General features: G+C 41.5%; 1 protein-coding gene and 1 non-coding gene across 3 annotated transcripts in view; both read left to right on the top strand.

The window, feature by feature from the left end:
- The window catches only part of COP1 (COP1 E3 ubiquitin ligase), a 132,002-nt gene extending 113,126 nt beyond the window's left edge, over positions 1 to 18,876 (top strand). For both annotated transcript variants that reach the window (XM_040984307.1, XM_040984306.1), the window contains exons 19-20: positions 17,021 to 17,065; positions 18,537 to 18,876. In XM_040984307.1, the coding sequence (XP_040840241.1) occupies positions 17,021 to 17,065; positions 18,537 to 18,554 (63 nt within the window). In that variant the 3' untranslated portion in view covers positions 18,555 to 18,876. The remainder of the gene's footprint in view (positions 1 to 17,020; positions 17,066 to 18,536) is intronic.
- Positions 8,764 to 8,904, top strand: LOC121159359. The gene has a single exon (XR_005884352.1).
- Positions 18,877 to 22,610: the final 3,734 nt, after the last annotated feature.

Raw genomic sequence — 22,610 nt, 5'->3', positions numbered from 1 at the left:
CACTTTTCAGTCCATAGATATATATTTCAAGGAAGAAAATGGTGAGTGTGAAGAAGTATGTGTGTATCTCAAAATTGTTTTTCCACAAAAAGAAATATCTTTTAGTTCCATTTCCATGAATTTTTAGAAATAGAAAAATACATGGAAATGGAAAGAAAGAGTTCCCCAAGGATCCTTGTGAAATTATGTCAACAGTGGCATTTAGGGACAGATGAATCAGGCTAGCCTTGGAAGAGGTTTGTCACAGATAGCAGCGCAGAGACCTAAACTGTGTGCCCGAGGACTTAGGGTAAACAGAGAGGACTTAGGGTAAAAGAGCCCAGAGGCTCTTCGATTTCGCTCTTCCCTCGTCCACCACAGGAACGCTTTGCCAGTCAGTTGCCTATATGAACCATAAATAAGATCTCGCCTTCTCTCTTTTATTTAGTAGAAAACTGTTATCCTTATTAAGCTATGTTAATATTATTCCTAAACTCCTCAGCAAACACAGCACAGGAACTCCATCTCCTTCCCACCCGCATTCTCTGTTCCTCTTCTCCCTTTTATCTTTCCTTTTCTTTCCTTTCCTTCCTTCTTTCCTCTAGCTGGATGGTTTAGAACATTGTAGAAAATATTCCTGACTGGAAGAGGGCCAGTCTGAATGAACTCCTGTCTCTCTTGAGAGTGAAAGGAAAGAAGATGCTGGGCATGGACCTGTGGTTCCCGTCTCTCCAGAGGCTCCTCCTCCTGGAGGGTCCAGGCTAGAGCGTGGTGGTACCTGGGAAAGGGAGGAGGCAGGCAGCTGGGAGAAAATCAGCAACCTCCTTCTCTAGTTTTTTCTCTGTGTAAATTGTTTGAGGTCTGATTTTTCTGTATTTTTGATGTCCAGTACTGTATGGGCTTCCCCTGAGAAAATATTTATACATTAAGTATTTCGTGATGAGTATTGTAATAAAAATCAGCAAAAATATTCCTTGGGGTCCACCAGTTTACATATTACATAATTTGCTGTTTTGTGCATAATTTATGAATTATGAAGCATTGATTTGACACAAACCTAAAGATCCTTGTTTTTGTTCTGAGTTCTGCCTTTTTAGGAGGCAATAATTATGTTGAAAATATCTTCTGAAATATGACACTGGCTATACCTTTCTTTATTACTCCAGGATGCTTAGAAGCATCCAGAATGTTTTGACGTAGGAAGAGATTTAGTTTGCTTTCTACTTGTTTATCTTCTGATTGTTCTAACAATTTTCCATAGTGGTAATATAAAAAAGGAAAAAATAATATATATTGACTCTTCCTTAACACATATTTTTTAATCAATACTTCATGAATGTTTGAATATACTGAAGTATACTTAATAGAGATTATTTTTCCTAGTTCAGTAAAAGTGTATTCAATGAGTACATAAACCAGAATTAACCAAGCAAAAAAAAAAAAATTGTGTTTATGAAGTGAATGACAACTTCCTAGGGGAACAGTGTGCCCTGCTAACTTGCATGTTTGCTGTCGGGGAAGAGAAGGACCTCGTTGAACTGACATGATCATCTTTAATTGTACTAGTGAAGGACTGCATTAAGGCAGGCTGAACCAGCTTGTCAACTCATAAGCAATGATTGATATGGATGTATGGGTAGTTACTTTATATGGTTTTATGTTTCATATCGAAAGAAATAAGTTTCACAACATCAAAATTCAGTAGGAGTCCCTACCTAGAGAAAATATTTTGTCAAAGTTTTCTGTTTTGTGAAAAATTATGTTTTCCTTTCAGTCCTTTTACATTTTTCTGGATTTTTAAGCTCTGGCAACTCTTTTCCCTTTGTTAATACGAAACACTGAAAGTTACTAATAGCAAAACAAATTCTAGGATCCATGGGTAGGGGGTGGGCTCTCACTAGTCTCACTGATAAGAAAAGCTCAATTAACCTAAATCTTACAGTCTCCCTGAGAACATGGTTTTTAAGTAGTGAAGTACACCACTTACTTTATGGGTTTGTCATTTATACCTGAAAGCATACTGTTACTTAGTTCTCATTTTATTTTCATTCTGTGCTTTCCAAATTGTTGTTTTAAGGTATAGAGAAAACAATCCCTTTGCATTAACATCTGCATTTAAACTGTGCAGCTCGTTATTAGTGGGCTTACTGAAATATCAGAGTCAGAACAAACCAAACACCCCCAAGCTTCCTTTTTCACCTGTTACCCAAGGTAATGCAGACATTTACCCTCAGCACTTAGACCTGCATGGTGCACGTAGACCACATAGCTGTTTGCTTAATCCCAGTGTTATCTTTACTTCCATTATTACGTTGTCGCCTACTACTAGAAGACTTAGAAAATGTAGAGAGAATTGAATTCGAATTCTAGCAACTGAACAGAACTGTGGTTAACTTTTTGTGGCTCATTGTTCCATTCTTCAACCAACTTTTTTGAAAATTAGTTTCACAAGAGGTATGTTTTTATATCTAGCCTTTTTTTAATTGGAAAGTAGAGACACACATATGGAGATCTTCCATTTATTGATTCATTCCCAAAATGCCAAGAACAGCCTGAGCCAGTCAAGACAAAGCCAGAAGCTGGGAACACAGTCCCTGTGGGTGGCGGCAAGCCAGCTGTTTGAGTCTTCACTGCTGCCTTGGGCAGCTCGTTAGCAGGAAGCTGGTGTTGGGAGCCGAGCCAAGGCGCACCAGGCATCCCAGCCGGGGCAGCAAGCATCCCGTGAGCGATTCACCACCAGACCAAATCCTGTCTTTGTATGTGGCTTTATCTAGCTATAACGTTTTCTCTTCTCAGCTCCTGGTTCCACCACTTGTCAACTGCATCTGTTGCCAGAAACTAATACAGTGCATGAGAGATTTTTCTCTCTTTTCCTGTGAAATAAATATTTCAATTTTAAATAACTTTAAAAATTTTTTTTATGATTTGACCAACTTAAAAAACCTTAAAATTGTATAGATGTTCCTTATGGTTTTGAAGATGTATGTATGTGTGTAGGTATGTATATGCATGTGTGTATGTATGTATAAGTAAGTGTGTGTGCTTGTGTATATGTATGTATGTATGTGTATGTAGGTATGTCACATATATGTGTGTGTATGTGTGTGTGTGTGGGTATATCTCTGTGTATGTATATATGTGTAGTTCAGCCTGCTGGTTCACACCCCAGTAGCCACAGCAGCTAGAGCTGAGCTAGGCCGGAGCTGGATGTCAGAACTCTATGCAGTTCTCACATCAGTGGCGGGGTTCAGGTACTCGGGCCATCTTAACAGGGAGCTGGGGCAGGAGTAGAGAAGCCAGGAATCAAACTGGCACTCCAACAGAGGATGCCGGAATTACACACCGCGGTTTAACCCAGTACACCACAGTGCTGGCCGAGATGCTTCTTATTTTAAGCCTTTTATACTCCGTTCTCTCTTTTTGTCTAGCTTCCTGTTACCAATTGTCTTAGAATTAAAAAGAGAATAGGACTGGTGTTATGTGTCACAGTGCCAGTGGCTAATGCAGGAGTGTCAGTTCAAGTTCGGATCCAGCAACAGGATCAGGAAGGCAGCGAGAAGAGGACTGAGTGCTTCGGTCCTTGCACTCCATGTGGAGATCCCGAGGCAGTGCCTTGTGTTCCTTGGACCTGGTGTTGCAGTCATTTGGGGAATGAACAGTCGATGGAAGAGCTTCCTTCTTTCTCCCTCTCCTTTCCAACTCCCTTTCTCTCTGTTATCCCTCCTTACAAATAAACAAATCTCCAAAAAGAGACTCTGTAATCTTAAGCCAGTCCTCTTGTTTTTTCGTATTAAGATTTTAGGTATTTATTTGAAAGAGTTATCAAGAGAGAGGGAGAGATAAAAACAAGAAAAAAATTTTATCATAAGATTTATATATTTTTATTGAAAAGGCAGATCAGATTTCCAGAGAAAAGGAGAGACAGAGAAAGTGCTCTTCCATCCACTGGTTCACTCCCTCAATGGCTGCAGTGAGCTAGGAGGAGCCTTCTGTGGGTCTTCCATGCAAGGCCTTGGCCGTCCTCACTGCTTCCTCAGGCCACGAGCATGAGCAGATGTGAAGCGAAGCAGCCGGGACACACACTGGCACCCATCGGGATCCCAGCACTTGCAAGGTGAACGTTTAGCTATTGAGCCATTACACCAGGTCTGCGAATCTTTGATTATTTAGAAAGCAGGTTGAGTTTATGAAGTTATTCCTTTCTTTTAGTGTTTTCTTCCTCAGAATTTCCTAAAGTGATTCAAATGTAGTGTCTCAGATGTTAAGATTGTCACAAGTAACAAAATAAGTTTTGCTCACTTTTGTAAAATAAAGGTCTGATATGAGACTTCCTAAATTCTCATCAAAATCGTGTCCTGATTAGCATATTCTACCTCAGTAGAAATTCTGGTCAGTAAGTTTTATTTTATTTTATTGGGTAAATAGTGTATAATTTGAATTGTACACTATTTTACATAATTGTACATTTGGAGGCAAGAGATGTTTATTAATTTGTTCTTCTGGTAATCCCTCCTTCTCAATCCCTCTTCAAAATTTTTATATTTATTTATCATTTTGAGATACTATTTAGGGCAACAATCATTTCATGTAATAATATCATTCACTAATGCATGTCTAAACTCACATTTTTAGGAATATACAAATATCTGTTTTTTCCTCAAATGTGCACTTGTCTATGCACGCATGTAAGAGTTCATGGAAAATGCATGCAGTTTTTCAGAATGCACATTTCACATAAAAATCCTTGATATGCATGGATCTCAAAAGTTTTTGTTCCAAATAAAAGTTTGTTTCATATTGCACATTTTCATTTATCCTCATAGTTTTCAAAAACCCTATGAATTCATTCATTGAGAGCAGTAGTGCTCTTGTTGCTGAAGCACATTATTCTAATTGCCTAAATTTATTTTTTCTTATTCCGGTATTCTTTTTTTCTTTGAAAATGTTTTACGTACCTGGAGATTCAAAATATCAGTAAAAGCGATAATTGCTGTTCACTGTTTGTTATAAATCTTTTGAGAGAAAAATCAAATGCCTGTGCAGGATGAATTTTTAAGGACTTTTAGTGCAGCATTTTAATGAAATGTTAATGAACAAGGAGCATATAACAAAATTTTGCTTTGTTCCTTTGATTGTTACCACCTTTTATTTGCCACTCCTTAAAAGGAGTTTCCAATTTAATTTTACTATGATCTGACAAGTATGCCATACAGTCTCTTTTAAATATTAAAGTTCAAAATTGTGGAGGTGGCATGGAGACCACACATGGCATGGCACAGTGACTGGATTTGCCCTGGCCCTACTTCAGATTCCTGCCTCCTGCCCGACATTGGAGACCTACGCTGGGTTCTGGGAACTGCTAGCTTCAACATGGCTCAACCTCAGCTTTTGGAGCCATTTGGGGAGTAAATCAGTGATGGGAGGTGTCTTTCTGTCTCAATAAAATGAGAAATAAATGTTTAGATTATTTTTACAAAGTAAGTTTACTTCATTGTCCCAGATACGGTGTAGTTTGGTCAAAGTCTGTGATCAGTGGAGAAGAATACGTGTTTTGTAGTTAGATTGTTCTACAAGTGTCAGGTCAAATTTATTGATTGTGCTTTGTATTTTTAAATATATTCTTACAAATTTTGTGTAATATGTGTATAGCATTTTTACAATGGTCACTATTCCCTTCCAGCCAGCACAAGAAAAAGTTTCTCAGAGCTGCCATTGTGACATAGCAGGCTCTGGGCTTCAGACAGGCTCAGCCCAGCCATGCAGAGGGTGAACCAGTCAATGGAAGGTCTTTGTCTCTAACCTTCCCTTACAAACAAATCTTTTTAAAAGCTCCCAGACTTCTGTCCAGCCTTTCCTGCTATGGCTCCTAAAGGGAAAGCCTGCAGCAGGAGATGCAGCCCCTGCTTGGGGCCTTCATACTCAGGCCAGCAGCACGCAGCCTGTAGCAGTCAAGGACAGTCCAAGGCCTTAGGAGCCAGCACCCATGGGGAGGACCCAAAAGAAGTTCCTTGCTCCTGCCTTCAGATTGGATTAACTGGCCGTTGTGGCCACTTTGGGAATGAACCAACAGATGGAAGACCTTTCTCTCCTTCTGTTTGTAAATCTGCCTTTCCAATAAAAATAAATTTTAAAAAAAGAATAGACTGCCTAGATATTAATATACATATATAATTGAAGAATTTATTTGTACTTGAGAGGTCAGAATTACAGGGAGGGACAAAGAAAGAGATCCTTTCAAGCTCTGGTTCGCTCCCCAGACGTCCTCAGCAAGCAGAGCTAGACCTGTCTAAGCCAGGAGCTTCTTCCAGGTCTCCCCTGTGCTAACAGGACCCAAGGCTTTGGGCCAGCCTTGGCTACTCTCGCAGGCCACCAGTAAGGAGCTGGATTGGAAGTGGAGTAGCCAGGATTTGAACCAGTGTCCACACGGATGCCTGCATCTCAGGCAAAAAAAAACCTGGTGCCAGCCCCAGATGTTTGCTTTTTTTAAAATTTGGTATAATATATATCAATAAAATTAAAAACTTTGCCCCAGTTTTATGTTTTCCATGGTGTGTGCTGCCAGTTCTCCAGCCTTCTTCATGCTGCTATTTCCTAAGCTTGCCATCTCTGCTGCTCCCAATCCCCATTTACGTTAAGCCCAGTGAAAAAAAATAAGCTCAATTCCATTTTTGTTCTCAATCTGTAACAGCAATGAATTGCTCTATTTGAAGTTTTATTTTTATTAAAGATTTCAGTGAAAATTTAGCCAGCTATAAAGAATTTCTTATGTGTGGGGGAAATGTTTGGAGACTGTCTGGAATAACTATAACACTATTTATGACCTTATGAAATGTTTTTTCAGTAATTTGTCATCTGATTTCTTACATATTCTTAATATGTATGAAATCACATTTGTGCCTCTTTCGCATTCTTAGGAACCACTAAGTCACTATATACAGTAAATACAAACAATAACATACGCAATAACATACTGGGGCATAGAAAAGGTTGGATCAAATTTTTAATTTGTTAAACAGTCTTATGGCATTTTCATAAATTTTAAATCAATTTTAGTTAAGTACAAAGATTTAATCATTAGAATCTTAAGTCATAATGTAAAATTAGGTTGCTGTTTAAACACGATTCTGGCCTTGCTTTTCTTTTACTATATCTTACTTCTATGCCAATTTCTAAACTTCCTACCTACCCTGCCGCCCAACACTAGTTCATGCTCTGTCATTGCTTCATAATAATACTAGGTTCATGTATCTGGATGTTTAGAATCTGCCAGTGATGTCAGGTGGTTACATTAGAAAACCGAATTTTTTTATGTAATGACCTTCATCAGGACCCTTGCCTCCCTGCTCTGTCCTGGAGTGGCTAGCGTTTATTTGTTTAGAAGCTATAATATTCTAGCTAGTTTTTGGCTAGATGCTGTGATGGTTGAATTTCTTTTTCTTTCTTCCTTCCTTCCTCCATCTCTCCCTCCTTCCTTTGTTTCCTTCCCCGCTTCCCCTCCCCCCTTATTTATTTGAAAGCCAGGATGACAGAGAGAGTAAATTCCAGTCTGCTAGTTTACTCCCTAGATATTGCTAACAGACAGAGCTGAACCAGACCCAAAGCAGTAACCCGGAACTACATTGGGGTCTCATGGGTGGCAGGAACTGACTGAAGTATATAGGCCTCAGATGGGATTCAGGGTAGCCAGAACTTTCACTTGTTAGATACAAGTTTTGCATAATAGTGGAGCCTTCAGATGAGCACCCAAACAAAGTGAAAATGCATTCACGTATTTTTTATACCAAGGTTGATGGATTGAACAGTTCTTGAGAATTAAGACAGAAAGATATGATATAATGGCATGGAACTGTGCAAAGCTTAGCAAGACCTATTTGCTCAGACATTTTTCTGTTTTCCTGAGACTTCAGAGATACAGACATTCCTTTCTTACAGTATAAATTTGGCACATCTTGAACTAGCCTCTTAGATTTGCTCCAGAAGAAGGTTAAATTGTTCGGCCTGCTTTAGGAGAAAAGAGCAGAGTGGTCAAAGAGAGCGTGTTGCGTGAGTTATTTTATTAAATGCCAGGTGCCATGTTTTGAGGTGGTATGTCTGGAACCCCTTGAAATGCTCTCTGTTTCTTGGAATATTGATTGCTGTCTGTCAAATGACTAAGATCTTGTGTTTTATATTGTTGAAATTAAGCCTGTAAAAGGCCTAAGCCATTTACTTCCTGAACCAAAATGCAGATCCTGATCTTAATGTCTAAGATGCTCTGCTTTTTCTGCTGTGATATGTGGTGTAACTAAAATAGTACAAAATTGTGTAAATACCTTTCTGAGTAATTTGGAGGAAATTTGCAAATAATGTCCTTAGAAATGCACAGTAGTGTCCTCACAGACTCTTCTTGGTATTCATCGGAGTCCTGTCTGTTATTGTAAACACGTCGTCGCTGGGGGCCGGCGGGGGCGGTTAGCCAGCTGTCCTCTGTGGCCAGGGGTACAAGAGGAAGGTGTGTGTCAACGAGAACCGTTGGGTAGAAGGGCTCGGTGAGAAGGGAGACGCCTTGTGCATCACAGTCTGCCTTGCTTTGCATATGCTCTTTACACGCTTTGTGCCCTGATTAGATTACTTTGGTTTTATATGCCTTTTTAATATTCTTCTCCTGTGATGTGAATGTTAGTTTTCTGATTTAACTTATTTGGATGCATTAAAATGGATTCAAATGTGAATTTGATGCAATTAGTAAATTAGGAAAGATGAGGCTGAATAACAAAAAACCTTTTAACAATAAGACACATCAAAAAAGGAAGCTGCAGGAAATTACCATGTGGACAAATGACAAGAATCCTTTTGCCTACAGATGGCAGCTTTCCTACATGAACATGGAGGTCTCTGTCAGACTTGGGGCAGCTGGCTAAGTCTGATCGTTCCCCTCCATACTGCCGGAGTCCAGCTCCAGCTGAGTTCGGAACTCGCGAAGGGTGCATGGATGAGGCGCAAAGAAAGAGAGAGAAAGAAAGAGACGGACCACTAGTAACTCTTCATCATCATAATGGACCACGCACAAAAGCTGTCCGCTTTATTTATACAAAATCAGTCAAACTCTGGCTCAGACTTTTTACGTCATGGTCAAGTGGGTGTTTCCAAAGATAACTCTGCCATTTGTTTCACCTAAGGCTAGAATGTTAACCAACTGGTGCCTGGCTAGGAAAAGGTTTTCAATAGATGATGCATATCAGTCAGTAGCACATTCCTACCACAATTACTTTACAGCTAGGTCTTGAGACAGTCAAGGAAGGAAGGGACCTAAAAGATTAGCATAGGATCAAAAGGGGGAGTTAACACTCTTGATTAACATATTGCCACAGGACGCAGCCCTAACAGCGATAATAGCTCTTTGGCTGAAAACTAGCCACTAGCAACATTAGCTTCTAAGTTCCTACTGACGTTTAACAGTAACTCCGCAGAGGCAGACAATGCCTAAATAGATTACAGAATACTCAGCGGGGTTGTCCGGTGTCCATGCAAAGGGAGGCAGAGCTGCATTCAGGTGTTGTAGAGACATCCGCCAGGCCTTGCCACACAGCGGGGAGTTCCTTGCAACCTTGCCTGCAATGGAGCCACGCTCTTCACACCTTCCTGTCTTCCACCCCCATCACACGGACTCCAGCACCATACAGCTTTGAAACACAAGCACTTTCTTTCTTTAAAGATGTATTTATTTTTTATTGGAAAGGCAGATATACAGAGAGGAGGAGAGACAGAGAGGAAGATCTTCTGTCCAATGATTCACTCCCCAAGTGACTGTACTGATCCGAGCACTTTCAGCACTGCTTTCCTTATACTGTTTAAATAAAAAAAAATCTATACTTGTTAAGTATCTGTTTACTTTAAAAAATGTTAAAAGATACATAGATAAATGCTTCTATATTCATCTTTCTGGGTTTTGAAGTACCTCGTGGTCTTTTTCAAATTATTCTTAGCTTGTTTAACATATGAAGTAGAATGGAAACATAAATATGATTTTTTTAAAGAGGCTGCATTGGCTTAACTGGCCTAGAGGTCAATTGATCTATAAATGTGAAGGAGTTAGACAGACATGTTGTCTCATTAAGAGTCGGTTTGTCTTTAAGAAAATGTGATTTTTCCAACCACAAATTAAAATGTCTATTTCCAAGAAAAAGCTGGCTACTTTGTACTGCTACCTTTGACATCTTCTGTTTTCTACGTGTATGTGCGTCAGCTGGGCAGTGGATCAGAGCAAGCAGGAGGGCCAGAGTAACTTGTTTGCTTTTAGTTGATTATTATTATTTTTTTTTTACAAGAGCCATTCTCTATTGCTTTCCCAGGCCACAAGCAGGGTGCTGGAAGGAAGCTGGAGCAGCCAGGACATGAACCAGTACCCACATGGCCTGCTGGTGTGTGCAAGGAGAGCACTTGAACCCCTGAGCCATACGTCCAGGCCCAAGACAGGCATTTCTGTTGCATTGCTATACAGTAACCACACCAGTCTGTGCTATAATCAAGCCACAGCAGGTTTATTTGTAAATATCTGTGTGGGGATTCTTTTTTGTTTTTCTGAAATTTCCATGTTTTTTACCCTGGACAGTTTTGAGTTTTTGTTTTTTCGGTTTTTGTTTTTATAATCCTATAGTTGTTGAATGAGTAGGCTTGTTTTCCAGGCCCCTTTAATCCACTCTTTTCTTCATTTAATGAATCATTTGAAAGTTTTCTGTTCAATGTATTTATTTTTGCTAAAGGCTTGTTTGTTTAAAAGGCAGAGCAATAAAGAAAAAGAGAATGAGAAAGCTTCACTTCCCTGGTTTACTCCCCAAGTAACTCTAACAGCTCTGCCCCAAATGACCATAACAACCATTGCTAGGCCAGGACAAAGCCAAGAACCCAGAACTCTCCCCTGGATCCCAAGTACTAGAGCCACTGTATAGTTCCCTCCAGGATGCGTTAGGGAGCTAGATCAGAAACGAGTAGTTGGGACTGAGACCAGCGCTCCATCGTGGGATGCAGGCCTCCAGGCTGAGGCTCAGGATGCTGTGCTACAGCACATGCTTATGTGCCTGTGTTCTTGAGTCTGCTGCTCCCTTGGGTTTCGCTCCTCCTTCGTTATAACAAGTAGGCATCTCCTCACTCTGTTCAGTCCGGATCATACTTGCCACTAAAACTGTCTCCTCCATAAACTACTCTGAAGTTTAACGGAGCAGTCGTCTTCTACTCAGGCCAAATGCATTGATGACACTGCACTTAAAGACTGAACGGACGTGTAACTACATCTGTGGTCAAAACAATGAGTTGTATGGGATTTGTAATAGGTTAGCACCACTTAAATTTGTTTAAAAAAATTTTTTTAAGATTTATTTTTGTATTTGAAAGGCTGATCTGCAGAGAGGAAACACATAGAGAAAGATCTTCTGTCCACTGGTTCACTGTCCAAATGGCCAAAACAGCCATAGCTAAACCAATCTAGAGCCAGGAGCCAGGAGCTTCTTCTGGGTCTCCCACATGGTTACAGGATCCCAAGGCTTTGGGCCATCCTCTAGTGTTTTCCCAGGCTGCAGGCAGGGAACTGGATGAGGATTGGAGCATCCAGGGTGATGAACCAGTGCCCACGTTGGATCATGGCGTTTGCAAGGCAAGGATTTAGTCACTGAGCTGTCGTACTGTGCATCATTAAAAAAATGTTAACATCTACCCTATCCACAGCTTATGTTGTGTGTACTCTGCTCTAATCATGACCACAAGTGCCTTTGATCTCCAAACAAAAGCTTCAAGTCTTTACCAGTAAAGTGAGGCCTGGAAGGAGGTGTGATGTGACCTGATGATTCTGATGAGGCAGATTCTTGTGGATGTGGTCTTCCTTGCCATGCTTCCTCTGCACGTGTATACCTGTTCTAAAAGGACAAACTATTGACTCTTTGGAAGTATGTGAGTTTTTTAAAATACAAATTTAGTCTTTCAAAATAATGAAAATGGGCATGGATTTTGGCCATCAGTTAAAACACCACTTGGAGCACTCACATGCCGTAGTGAATTGCCTTGTTCAATTCAGCCCTCCGCTGCTAATTCAGCCTCCTGCAGCTGGGGAAGGCAGCTGGTGTTGATGCAAGCACTGGGGTCTCTGCTACCCCCTAGTGGCAAACTCAGGATGAATTCTGGGCTCATGCTTCAGCCTGGCACAGCACTGACGGTCAGTGTTATTTGTGGAGTAAACCAGTGAATGTAAGAGCTCTCTCTCATCCCTCACCCCCATTGTGCTTTGCGTATAATGGTAAATTAGTTGCTTGATCTAGAGATTTCAAGGAAAAATTGGCAAAACAGCTTACAAAGGAGCTCTACAAAAAGTATAATAACTATACTTACTAGGCAAATCTGCATAGATATAACAGATCATTTTCTCAGAGAGCAGAGCTGTTGATACCAAACTATATTTTAAGTATGCTAATTTCCATATTTATTTTGCAGATATAGATTCTGGATGATAAAATTAGTCAATGGGCTTAAATTTTTTTGTTTATATTCATGATCACATTAAGACCCTTGCCCATGAGTTAAATTTGAATATCATTTGCACTTATGCCTTTCCAATTAATTTCAGTTGCTTCTTAAATCTGTCAGTATGATGCTGGGATTTCCAGCATGTAGATAGATGGTCATGAGTTTCTCATAAAGATCCAGAATGAAGAATGACAATAGAAAATCTCAAATATGAAATGTATCTTTTTTTTTTTTAGAAACATCTACTTGTATAACATATATGTTTTGAAATTGAAGATGTAAGCCAAAAACCAAAAGGCATTTTGATTAATTTTGCATTATTTAAGCCAGTTTGTAAGAATAGGTATTTGAATGAATCAAAAATGAATCAAACCCAACAGAACTGAAATGCATTTAACGTTGAGATCCAAAAATAATGGAAACTTTATTTTAAAGAAAAGGAGGGGGATCTATGAAACAGTTTTAGTAAAAGAATTATTCTTCATGTCAGGAAGTCAATTGTAACCCACTAGAATCAAGCAAAAAAGTGTCAGAACTTTTGAGTATTTTCTCATTTGCATTTAAGTCAAAGGATGCTATGGGGTAGCCAAAGGCTTTGGGACAGTGTGGATTCAGTAAATAAAAAGAAGTGATGAAACTGAATAGTTTTATTTAACAGAGCATCAGTTGAAGAAAAACTGTGAAGAACCAGGTATTTTATCTGTACCTCTTCTCAAGGGCAAGCGGGGAGGCGGTTCATGAAGCAAGCCTGGATGTGCAGAAAGGAAACTTGAAAGGCCAGATCCCTTGGCACTGTGCTGTTTCGGTGGGACCCAGAGTGAAACGCAGATTAAACAAAGTCCATCAACATAAGAAGAAAAACCTTGTTAGTTCCCAGTTACATTTGGAATACAGGTTTTAACACCCTCCTACCCAACTCCGAAGAAAGAAGAAAATAGGGAGGCAGAGACTGTAAGAGCCCTTAGCGTGCATATGATCTTCTATTGTTGGTGACTCTAAATCAGCACTACAGATTAGCAATCTTTTCTGGCAGTAAGCAGACGTCTGTTTTAATAAAGGGAATGAATGCCTCTGTCCAATTAAGATAAGAGGGTCTCTGAAGAGACTTTATTTTATTTAAAGACAGAGTTACAGAGGAAGAATCAGGGAAGAAGGGAGAAGAGAGAGAGAAATTTAGAGAGAAGGGATAAAGTCAACCTGGTAGGTTTATGGCTTCTAGGGCAACAACACATGGTAGGGAGGTAAGTACGTAGGAGGTGCTGGCAGTTCAGTTGGTGTTACTCAGTTTGACTCCCAGTGCTGTGTCACCACTGATATTGTTGCTGTCCCGTGAGAAGTGGCTAAGACTGCAGGGTGGAGGGATACACCTTTGCAAGAATTCTTTTACTTTTTTTCAGAAAGTCCCAGGGAGGGCAGAGAGCTTATCCTGTTGCCCTGGTTTTCTCCCTTGCCTTCTCAGAAATAATCCTTACACCGGTGTGGCAGCATCAGCGAGACAGCCACTGACTCCTTGTTTCCATAAACCCCAACCTAGTGCTTCCGTCCCAGCAGTCCCTGTGTAAGCTGCTTCCCACACACAGCTTCTCATTATCTGAAACCGCTTGTTTCCAATTTATTGCATTCACAGGACCAGGTCCGTTTGCCTGACTTCACTTGAAATGTTCAGCAGTTACTGTTCGGTCTCACACTGTGGCCTGGTCCAGGAAGCCTTTCCTACTTCTTTGAAGATTGCTTTCGGGCTCCCTCGTGTTGTGTTTTTGAACTCTTTGTTGAAATATAAATATGAAATTTCTATTTAAAAGTCCACTTCCCCTGCCAGTCTGTAGTCTCAAGAGCAGACATTATTCCTTATTTTCATCAGAACTTGAGGATTCAGTGCAGTGCCTGAATGCCTGCCCTGCTGACGATGACAGATAATCACGGTGAGAGGCATGGTGCAGGGGGAGCCTCGGTGGGTTCCTGGAGCTGCTGTGACAAGGATCTCTGAGCTCACTAGGATTCTTCAGAGAGATAGGACCGACAGACTGGATAACTAGGCAGAGAGGATATTCGGTTCATTATTGTCCTGTAGAGAACATTAAAATATTATTTTTTCAGGGAATTCACTGTGTTCTGCTTTTCTGCATTCTGTTTGGAACCCCCTTCCTTTCTGTGTGGTTACATAGATGACTGTAAGACTTACTCAAGTTTGTCTCCTCGTTTCAGGGTTCATGATCCACTGCTGCCTAATGTGTTTGATTCAGCAGTTTAGCTGTTTATAGGAGAGTAAATCCAATCCGTTTTCTCTCTCCTAGCCAGAAACAGACATTATTTTTGTAAATTTTATTTAAAATGCTTTGCATGTACAAATAACTACGGTAAAATTAGTTAACATTTAAAAACAGTTGCATCTATCTCTAGGAATGTATCTTCCAGCAATAATCCAAGCAAATAGCTATGTCTCCACTTGCTGCTGATTTTAACAAATTGGCCGGCCCCTTTCCGTTTTTATTGTACTGTCTTATACCGTCACCGACGTTCTAAGCAAGGTTTCTTCCAAATGTTCTAGAAAATGCATATTACGTTTTGATTTCTGTGAACTTTTAAAATACTCTTTGTGGATGTGTATCTTCTATATTTTTTTATTTTTACAAATCTCATAATTTTTCCATAGTCTTTCCTTAATGTTTTATTAGGAAAGAATACGTTATTAGCTAAGCCTCAAAGAAAGTTTTTCAGCAGTACTGTCAGTTTCCATAAAACAAGGAGCAAGTAATGAGAAATCTGGACTCGAATTTTTATTTCATTTAGCAAGTAAAAACAGCCCATTGAGCTACTTCCGTTGGTCTCCAGCAGAGGACAGCTACAGCTAGGGGTTGCCAGTCATTGCGACTGCAAAGGAAGCGTTCAGAATGACAACTAGTCCTCTATGCTACAAGTAAAACATCTGGTTTTATTTATCTGTGTAACAGGTAAATTTATCCTGATAGATAATTTGTTCCTAAGGACATTTTTTGTATTTGCATGGAATTTATGGGGGAGAAGATATAAAGCCATTTTTTCATTATTTATAAGAATTATTAAGAATCTGTGTAACCATACATTTTCATGTTATTCCTGAAAAGCTATCCTAATTAAGCAGTCTGTTATATGTTGCCTTCCTTATAAATGAGATATTTGGGGCCAGTGTGGTAGCCTAGTGGCTAAAGTCCCCTTGCATGTGCCAGGGTCCCATATGGATGCTGGTTCTAATCCCAGCAGCCCCACTTCCCATCTAGCTCTCTTTTGTGGCCTGGGAAAGCAGTGGAGAACAGCCCAAAGCCTGGAGACCATGTACCCGCATGGGAGACCTGGAAGAAGCTCTTGGCTCCTAGCTTCAGATTGGCTCAGCTGTGACTGTTGTGGCCAATTGGAGAGTGAATCATCGGATGGAAGAGTCTTCTCTCTGTCTCTCCTTCTCTCTGTGAAGCTGACATTCCAATATAAATAAATAAATCTTTATAAATGACTTGTCCTTCTCCACTGGCAGAATGTATACAGTTAGTCCTCTGATAGCGCCTACCATGGCCTCCTCTGTCGCTGCCACAGCAGTTACACGAATGAGTAGCCTGCTTTCTTTGGTTTAAAATGATACAGACCTCAGCCCTTCTTCACGATGATCTAGCTAGATTGCCTTGGTTGTATGAAGCCAGATGTCTGATAGACAGTTCACTACTCTTCTTCTAAGCTTTCTTTCAACCAAAAATGAAAAGTCTCGATTATGGTGTTTTTTTTTTCTTTGTTTGTTTTGTTGTTGTTTTTTTACTTCTTGTAGTCTCTTTAACTCACAAAAATTGGTTACCTGCTACTCCCAAATGAATCCTTATCTTCGCCGGATTTCTTTATGTTTAAAGTAAAAGATAACTAGAATGAAAATGGCAGGAAGTGCTAAAGTTTTGCCCTGACATTGTGTGCTCTGGCAGAGGGAGCATATAGTGGTGACGGTTCTTGCCAGTACTTGCTTGAGGACTAGAGAATACAAATGTTCTTTTACCTCATGTATTTTCATTCAAGTAATTACCAAAGTTATTTAAAAAATACATATGCTGAGTGTAGCCTTTCTTTCACAAGGTAAATATTGCCCTTTTCTTATTTTCCTGATGCTAAAGTCTATCCAGAGAGCTTTGTCAAAAATGTTGGCATCATTTATGTTAATTACTACTATTTTATGGGAGAAACTGAATTAGAGGTGTTCTGGCAGAAGCTGTTGTTCACTTTGTTTCAAGTTATTTGCAATTTTATTTCAGATTTTGGTCTTTTCTTTTGCAGTCCTTATGTCATATACATTTTTTAGCTTTCAAAAGTTTTCTACTATTCTAACATTATTTTCAACTAAAATTTAATCCTCAAAATAAGGATTTTAAACTGAAAAGTCATAGTTAAAAACCTGCTAGCATTGGCATATCGGTGTTAGATTCTGTTGGTGTATTAAGGAGTAGTAAAGAAATGAAAGGAAAAGAGGAAACTTTTTCTCGTATTGCCTTTCTGGAAGCCTTCTGTCTGTAACTGAAAAGTGCTTACTCTTTTCCAGGAGTCCAATGTGCTGATTGCTGCTAACAGTCAGGGTACAATTAAGGTAAGCTGTTTTACACGTCTCCACTTTAAACTCACATCATCTTTAGACTGCAGTGCAACTGTGAAAATACACAACTGTACTGAGCTTTAGGAAATTCCAAACTGTGGGTCTTATCTCCTTGGACATGGCTCAGTTGAGAGGGGAAAGGAATAGGTAGTTTGCAATTATGGAGAAGATGATACTCGTTGAGGTTGTATGCATGAAAAATTAAAACAGAATAGATTGCATGAATACTAGGTGGATTCATGGACTAGAAAACAGATGAAGACCATTGAGCAATCCCCACGGACAGGGAACTGGTCGATCTGCCACTTGGCAGATTTTTACCACAGCTTTCTTCAACACATCCCAAGTGGGAAATGATCCAGCAGCCAAAGAAGGAAATTGAAGCCTCAAATGCCCTCCATAAATGTGATAAGCCAAGGAGAACCACACTGTTAGCTAGACAAACAGTCTCCTTTTAAGATAGCTGGTGTTTCTGTTTAGGAACTTCTTTGGGAAATCATGGACAGCTTAAATTCAAACCAGGCTCTTGAACCAACTAGCATTTGTTATGTTTGGGAAGCTTCAGGTAAGATGACAGCAGATTTGGATTCTGATTTAAGTGGTTCTCTAAAGTCAGTCTTATTCTCTAAGGAAGACATGAATTGAAAAAGATGCACTGCATTCTTCAGCAAATTGGGACTTTAGGGCAATTGGGATTGCTAACCTACCTCCAGAAGCTCAGAATTACATAGGTAACTTGTGGAGTATCGTTGGCAGATCTTAAGACTGTTCGCATCAGTGACCTCTTATTTTAAGAAACCTACTTGCCTAATACACACACACACACACACACACTTACATAAGCACAGTTAAATTCAATCCTTAGTAGAGGGAACGGTTGCATCTTTGCCACCTAGAATTGCAGTTTCCATTTAACAAAATCTTTTTTTTTTTTTTTTTTTGGCACCATCTCATGCTTATTCTCAGTTGTGTCCTTAGCCATGTGCTTCCTCTTATTTTTGGTGTTAGCAACATCACAAGTTTTGTGCAAAAAAAAAAAAAAAAAAAGAACCCCTATGGAATATCTTGACAGCAGGTGATGGACTAGAAAATTAATGAAGTAGTAGGGAAAGAGAAAAACTTAAATTCTGTGCCATGATCAGTAGAAACAGTGCTTATGAAGGGAAGAAGGAAATGGATTCAAAAGGTACACCACCTAAAATGTTCTTAAGAACGTACAAGATTACCAAAATATTTGAGAAAAATATGATATCCACACTGTGCATTAGGTAGTTCACTCACCCATGTTTCATGTTGCTTATCTTGAAGACTCTCACAGTAGAAGTAACAAAGCTGAATTTTATAAAATAGTTGAGAAATGTGTTTTGATTTGGTTCTTCATTAATAAATATAGTAAAGATTATTAACCTCTTTCTATATTTTGAAACAATTTTATTAAATTGATTCCCCCTTTTTTCCCAATTAGGTGCTAGAGTTGGTATGAAAGGTTTACTGAAGTCAAATTGTGCTTGATCCTGCCGAAATGCGTCTGCAGCAGACAGTAAGAGAAGAAACGGAAACTGTCATGTGATTGCTCCCCAAAGTCATCATGGGTTTTAAATTTTTTAATAATTTTTTTCTTTTCCTTTTTTCCCTCCTTTTTGACCTTTGGGACATGGGAAATCCCCAGCAAAATCCCCACCATCAACGTAACTCGATGGACTTCGCTGCTGCTGGTGGTGTGGTCATTGATTTTTGTGATAGGGAAACAAATTCTTTTGAATAAAAATAAGTAACAAAAATAATAAAATTTTATTGAGCCACAAGTAGGCCGGGAAAGTTTTTGTCAAGTCAAGATGTGGTGTCAAGTCAAGATGTGGTACATGTAAATTGTGGAGTAATATGCCCGTGGGTAAATTGTGAGGTCCACATTTCCCTACCTCTTTGGAGTTCTGCAGATTGACATAAACTAGGATCAAATGCATGGGTTCCCTCTGCTGAGTTTAATGTTCACAGTAGTTAGAAACATAATGAATTCCTTTCTCCAGTCTGATCTGATTTATATCAACAAGTACCGTACTCCTCAGTTCAGACCACATTCAACCAGGAAGGAAATGTCTCCAGGTTCTGTTTTTGCCTTTGAAATGTCACATATAAAAAGAGTCTTAAAAATGTCCTAGAGAAAAAAAGTTATTAGAAAAAAGCTATGCATGGGTTTTTAAGTTTTTGTGCTAAACTTTTAATTCCATTTTCACATGAACTCTTTGAAGTAGATCAAACACTTATTTTATAAAAATCATAGCTATGAATGTTGATGGGCAGAGTCCAGTTAAGTCTGAGCAGCAGTGGGGCATGGAGGGCTGGGGGTACCCATGCCGGCCCAGACTTCTACTGGGGATCCTTGCTCCCCATGCAATGCTGCTAGGCAGCGGAAGGGTCCTGCGCTTATGGGTGGCCAGAGTGCCAACCAGTGCCAGACTGTGCCCGCTGACCACCTGGCAGTGAGCTCAGGGATCTTGGGAGTATGGAATTACTGCCTAGGGACATCCATGGATAAGGCATAGTACGTGGAGATGAGGAATTAATCCTGAGGGACACCCAACGACAGGGCCACTGTACTTGCAGGTAATTAAGGGGTCTGAGACCTGGTGGTTTGGAGGGAAGAGACCTAAAGATATTTTTGGATCAAACTGATGCACCAGCCCACTTGCAAGTCCTGGGTTGAGCTTCTTAGCATGCAACATGGCTGACTACCACATGCCAGCGCACATGCAAGCTGTGGCTGGGGCCTGTCTAACAGGGCTAGATCCCAGTACCTCATAATGTTGGATCACGGGATGGGTCACATTAAACTGGGCCGTGAAACCTATCAGCTCACAAGAGAACCAGGTCCAGCAGTGGATTCTGTGGGGGATATGTGGGCCCAACCCTATGGAAATACAAGTCCCGCTGGTTAGCTTAAGAGTTGGGATGGTGATGGGCTAAGCCAGGCATCACCATGGAAGTCACCGATGCTCACAGGTACTGGGGCTGAGAACAATTAGGACAAGTCCAGGCTGCAGCACCTGCATGAGCACCCTAAAATGGTGTGGGGCATGCCAGGCTGCGCCAGCTCATATAAAAGCCAAGACGGATGGGGCAGGCCATGTTGGGCAAGGGCCAAGTGCCTGCTGATGTGCATGAGATCTGGGTCTAGAAGTGGCCCAAGCGGGGGAACCTGGGAAACTCCTGTAGTGTTTCATAGCTCCCACTGATGAGCATGTGGTCCAGGCCTGGGTGGTTGGGCAGGCTGGGCAAATAACTCCATCCATCGGCAAGTATATGAATTGGTTTTGGAAGAGGGTGGACCAGGCAGGACCGAGCAAACCATAGCTCACTGGCAAGTGCAGAAAACAGGATGGAGTGCAGGTCAGGCCAGGCTAGGCTGCCATGCCTACTGGTTTGCATGAGTCAGGGATGAGAGCAGACTGAGCAGAGCCAGGTCACAGCATCTGCCAGCAAGAGTTGGGACTAGGGGCTATATTGCCAGGCTAGACTGCAGCATCCAAAGGCAAAGGCGAAGACAGGGGAGGGGCTATGCCAAGTTGGGTCAGAGCAACCATTGGCACACAAGATCAGTGGCTAGGATCAGGCCTAGGGAGCTAAGGAGATGTCCTGGCTGGGTTTTCATTCCGCTGATGAGCATGGTTGCCAGAGTCGGGGCGAGGGGATGCGGCCTGACTGAATATGGATGCAGTCTCCTTCAGCATGGTTGTGGATTGGGTCTGGGGCTTGCAAGATTGGGCTGGCCTCCAGCACCCGTTGGACTTAATGAGAACCAGGTTGGGTATAGGAATGGTTGGACTGGGTCTCTGTTCCTGCTGAGCCATGTGTGAGAATGTGTCTGGGTGCGGACCAGGCTAGGCTGGGCTGTAGCACCCAACAATAAGAACTGGAATGAGTGAGGGCTGGTCAAGAAAGGCCAATATTCTAACTAGGACAGGAGGTGGATTAAGTAGGGCTAGCCCATAGATCCACTGGTGTGAGTGAAATCTGGCATTGGGAGAGGTTCTGATTGACGAGCTTGGGAAACTGTCATTACACAGTCCCTGCAGGTGAGTGCAAGAACCAAAAAGGAGCAGCCCAGACCAGGTCAGGGAATGGTACCAGGGCCTTGGCTCAGGTCTGGGGTGAGCCAGACTGGACCAATTCATATTACCTGCTGGCAAACAGAGCCAAAATGGTGTGTGGGTCATGCCGGGTTGGGCCACAATACCAGCCAGTTCATGCTAGGGCCAGGACTGGGAACTGGCTGGCCTGGGCTGGGCTGTATTCTCCAACCCCAGGGTGAGCTGGAACTGGAGTGGGATGGGCTGGGCCAGGCCACAGCACCTACCAGCAAATGCCAGGGTGAGGCAGGTCATACATACCAGACTAGGCCAAAGCACCCAATGAGCACACATGAGACCCGGGGGAGAGTGGGTAAACCCTGTAGGGGGGCTGCAGGGAGATCCCCTGCTGGGTCATTATTCCCACTGGTGAGCGTGAGAGCTGGGAATGTGGACAGACCAGGCTGGTCAGGGCTACAACACCTGTTGGTCTGCATGTAAGCTGGATCAGGGTCAAGCCAGGCTGGGCAGACTGTACCTATTGGTACATGCATAAGCCAAGTGGCGGGGTGGTGAGGGTTGATTGGGCTTTGCTGTATGTAGCATCAGCTGGCAGATGCTGGCATGGGCAGAAAGCTCTGTTGAGCTGAACTGCAGTACCTCCTGGAGAGTGCAAGATTCAGGAGTGGGAGGCAATGGGTACTTCCTTCTTGGGTTGCCATTCCAGCTGGTGAGAATGAGAAGCAGGACTGGGACAGGAATGGCTAGACAGAGTAGCACCCACCACCAGCACATGTGTGTACTGGATAGTGGTGCTGGTTGGGTTGAATTATTCTTCAAGGCCCATTGACACATATGAAAGCTAAATGGGATGTGGGACAGAGAGTACTGGCAAGCACGTGAACCAGGGCAGGAGGCAGTCCTGGTGGGGGTTATTGTGGATAACTCCAGCTAGGTTATATTAACTCCCACTGGTTTGTGTAGGGACTAAGTGTGTGGTGGGCAGGATCAGGCTGGACTGCAACACCCACTAGTTTGTGTAGAAGACAGGGCTGGAGACAACTGACTGCAAATGCAACTAGCAGTGTGTGCGTAGGCCGATTTGGACGACAGACTGTGCCAGACCTTATGTTGGCAAGCACACACAAGAATCGGGTCTGGATCACCTCAGATGAAGTTTCTTTTGGAATTCCCCCAACTGAACCACTGGACTCAGAACTCCAACCATGGAGGAATTTGCAGGTTCCATGGTCTAACTGTGTCAGAGCTGGGCTTCTCAGTGGCTTATGTGGAGCAGTGGACAGCATATTCAGATGCAAATGGAGAATTTGGCAGTACACTGGAGCCTGCAGAGGATTCCTTGTACCATAACAGAGGATGGAGGACAGAACAGGTCGATCAACTACTCCAGCCAAGTGTTGGCAGTGAATAGCTGGGCAACGGAGACTCTAAAATGGACTATGTCAGCTGGT

This window comes from Ochotona curzoniae, unplaced genomic scaffold, assembly GCF_017591425.1.
Source record: "Ochotona curzoniae isolate NIBS_2020 unplaced genomic scaffold, NIBS_Ocur_1.0 contig_4105, whole genome shotgun sequence".
NCBI classification, from domain to species: Eukaryota; Metazoa; Chordata; class Mammalia; order Lagomorpha; family Ochotonidae; genus Ochotona; species Ochotona curzoniae.
The sequence above is the reverse complement of the archived record's forward strand: the minus strand, read 5'-3'. Positions and strand labels throughout refer to the sequence as shown.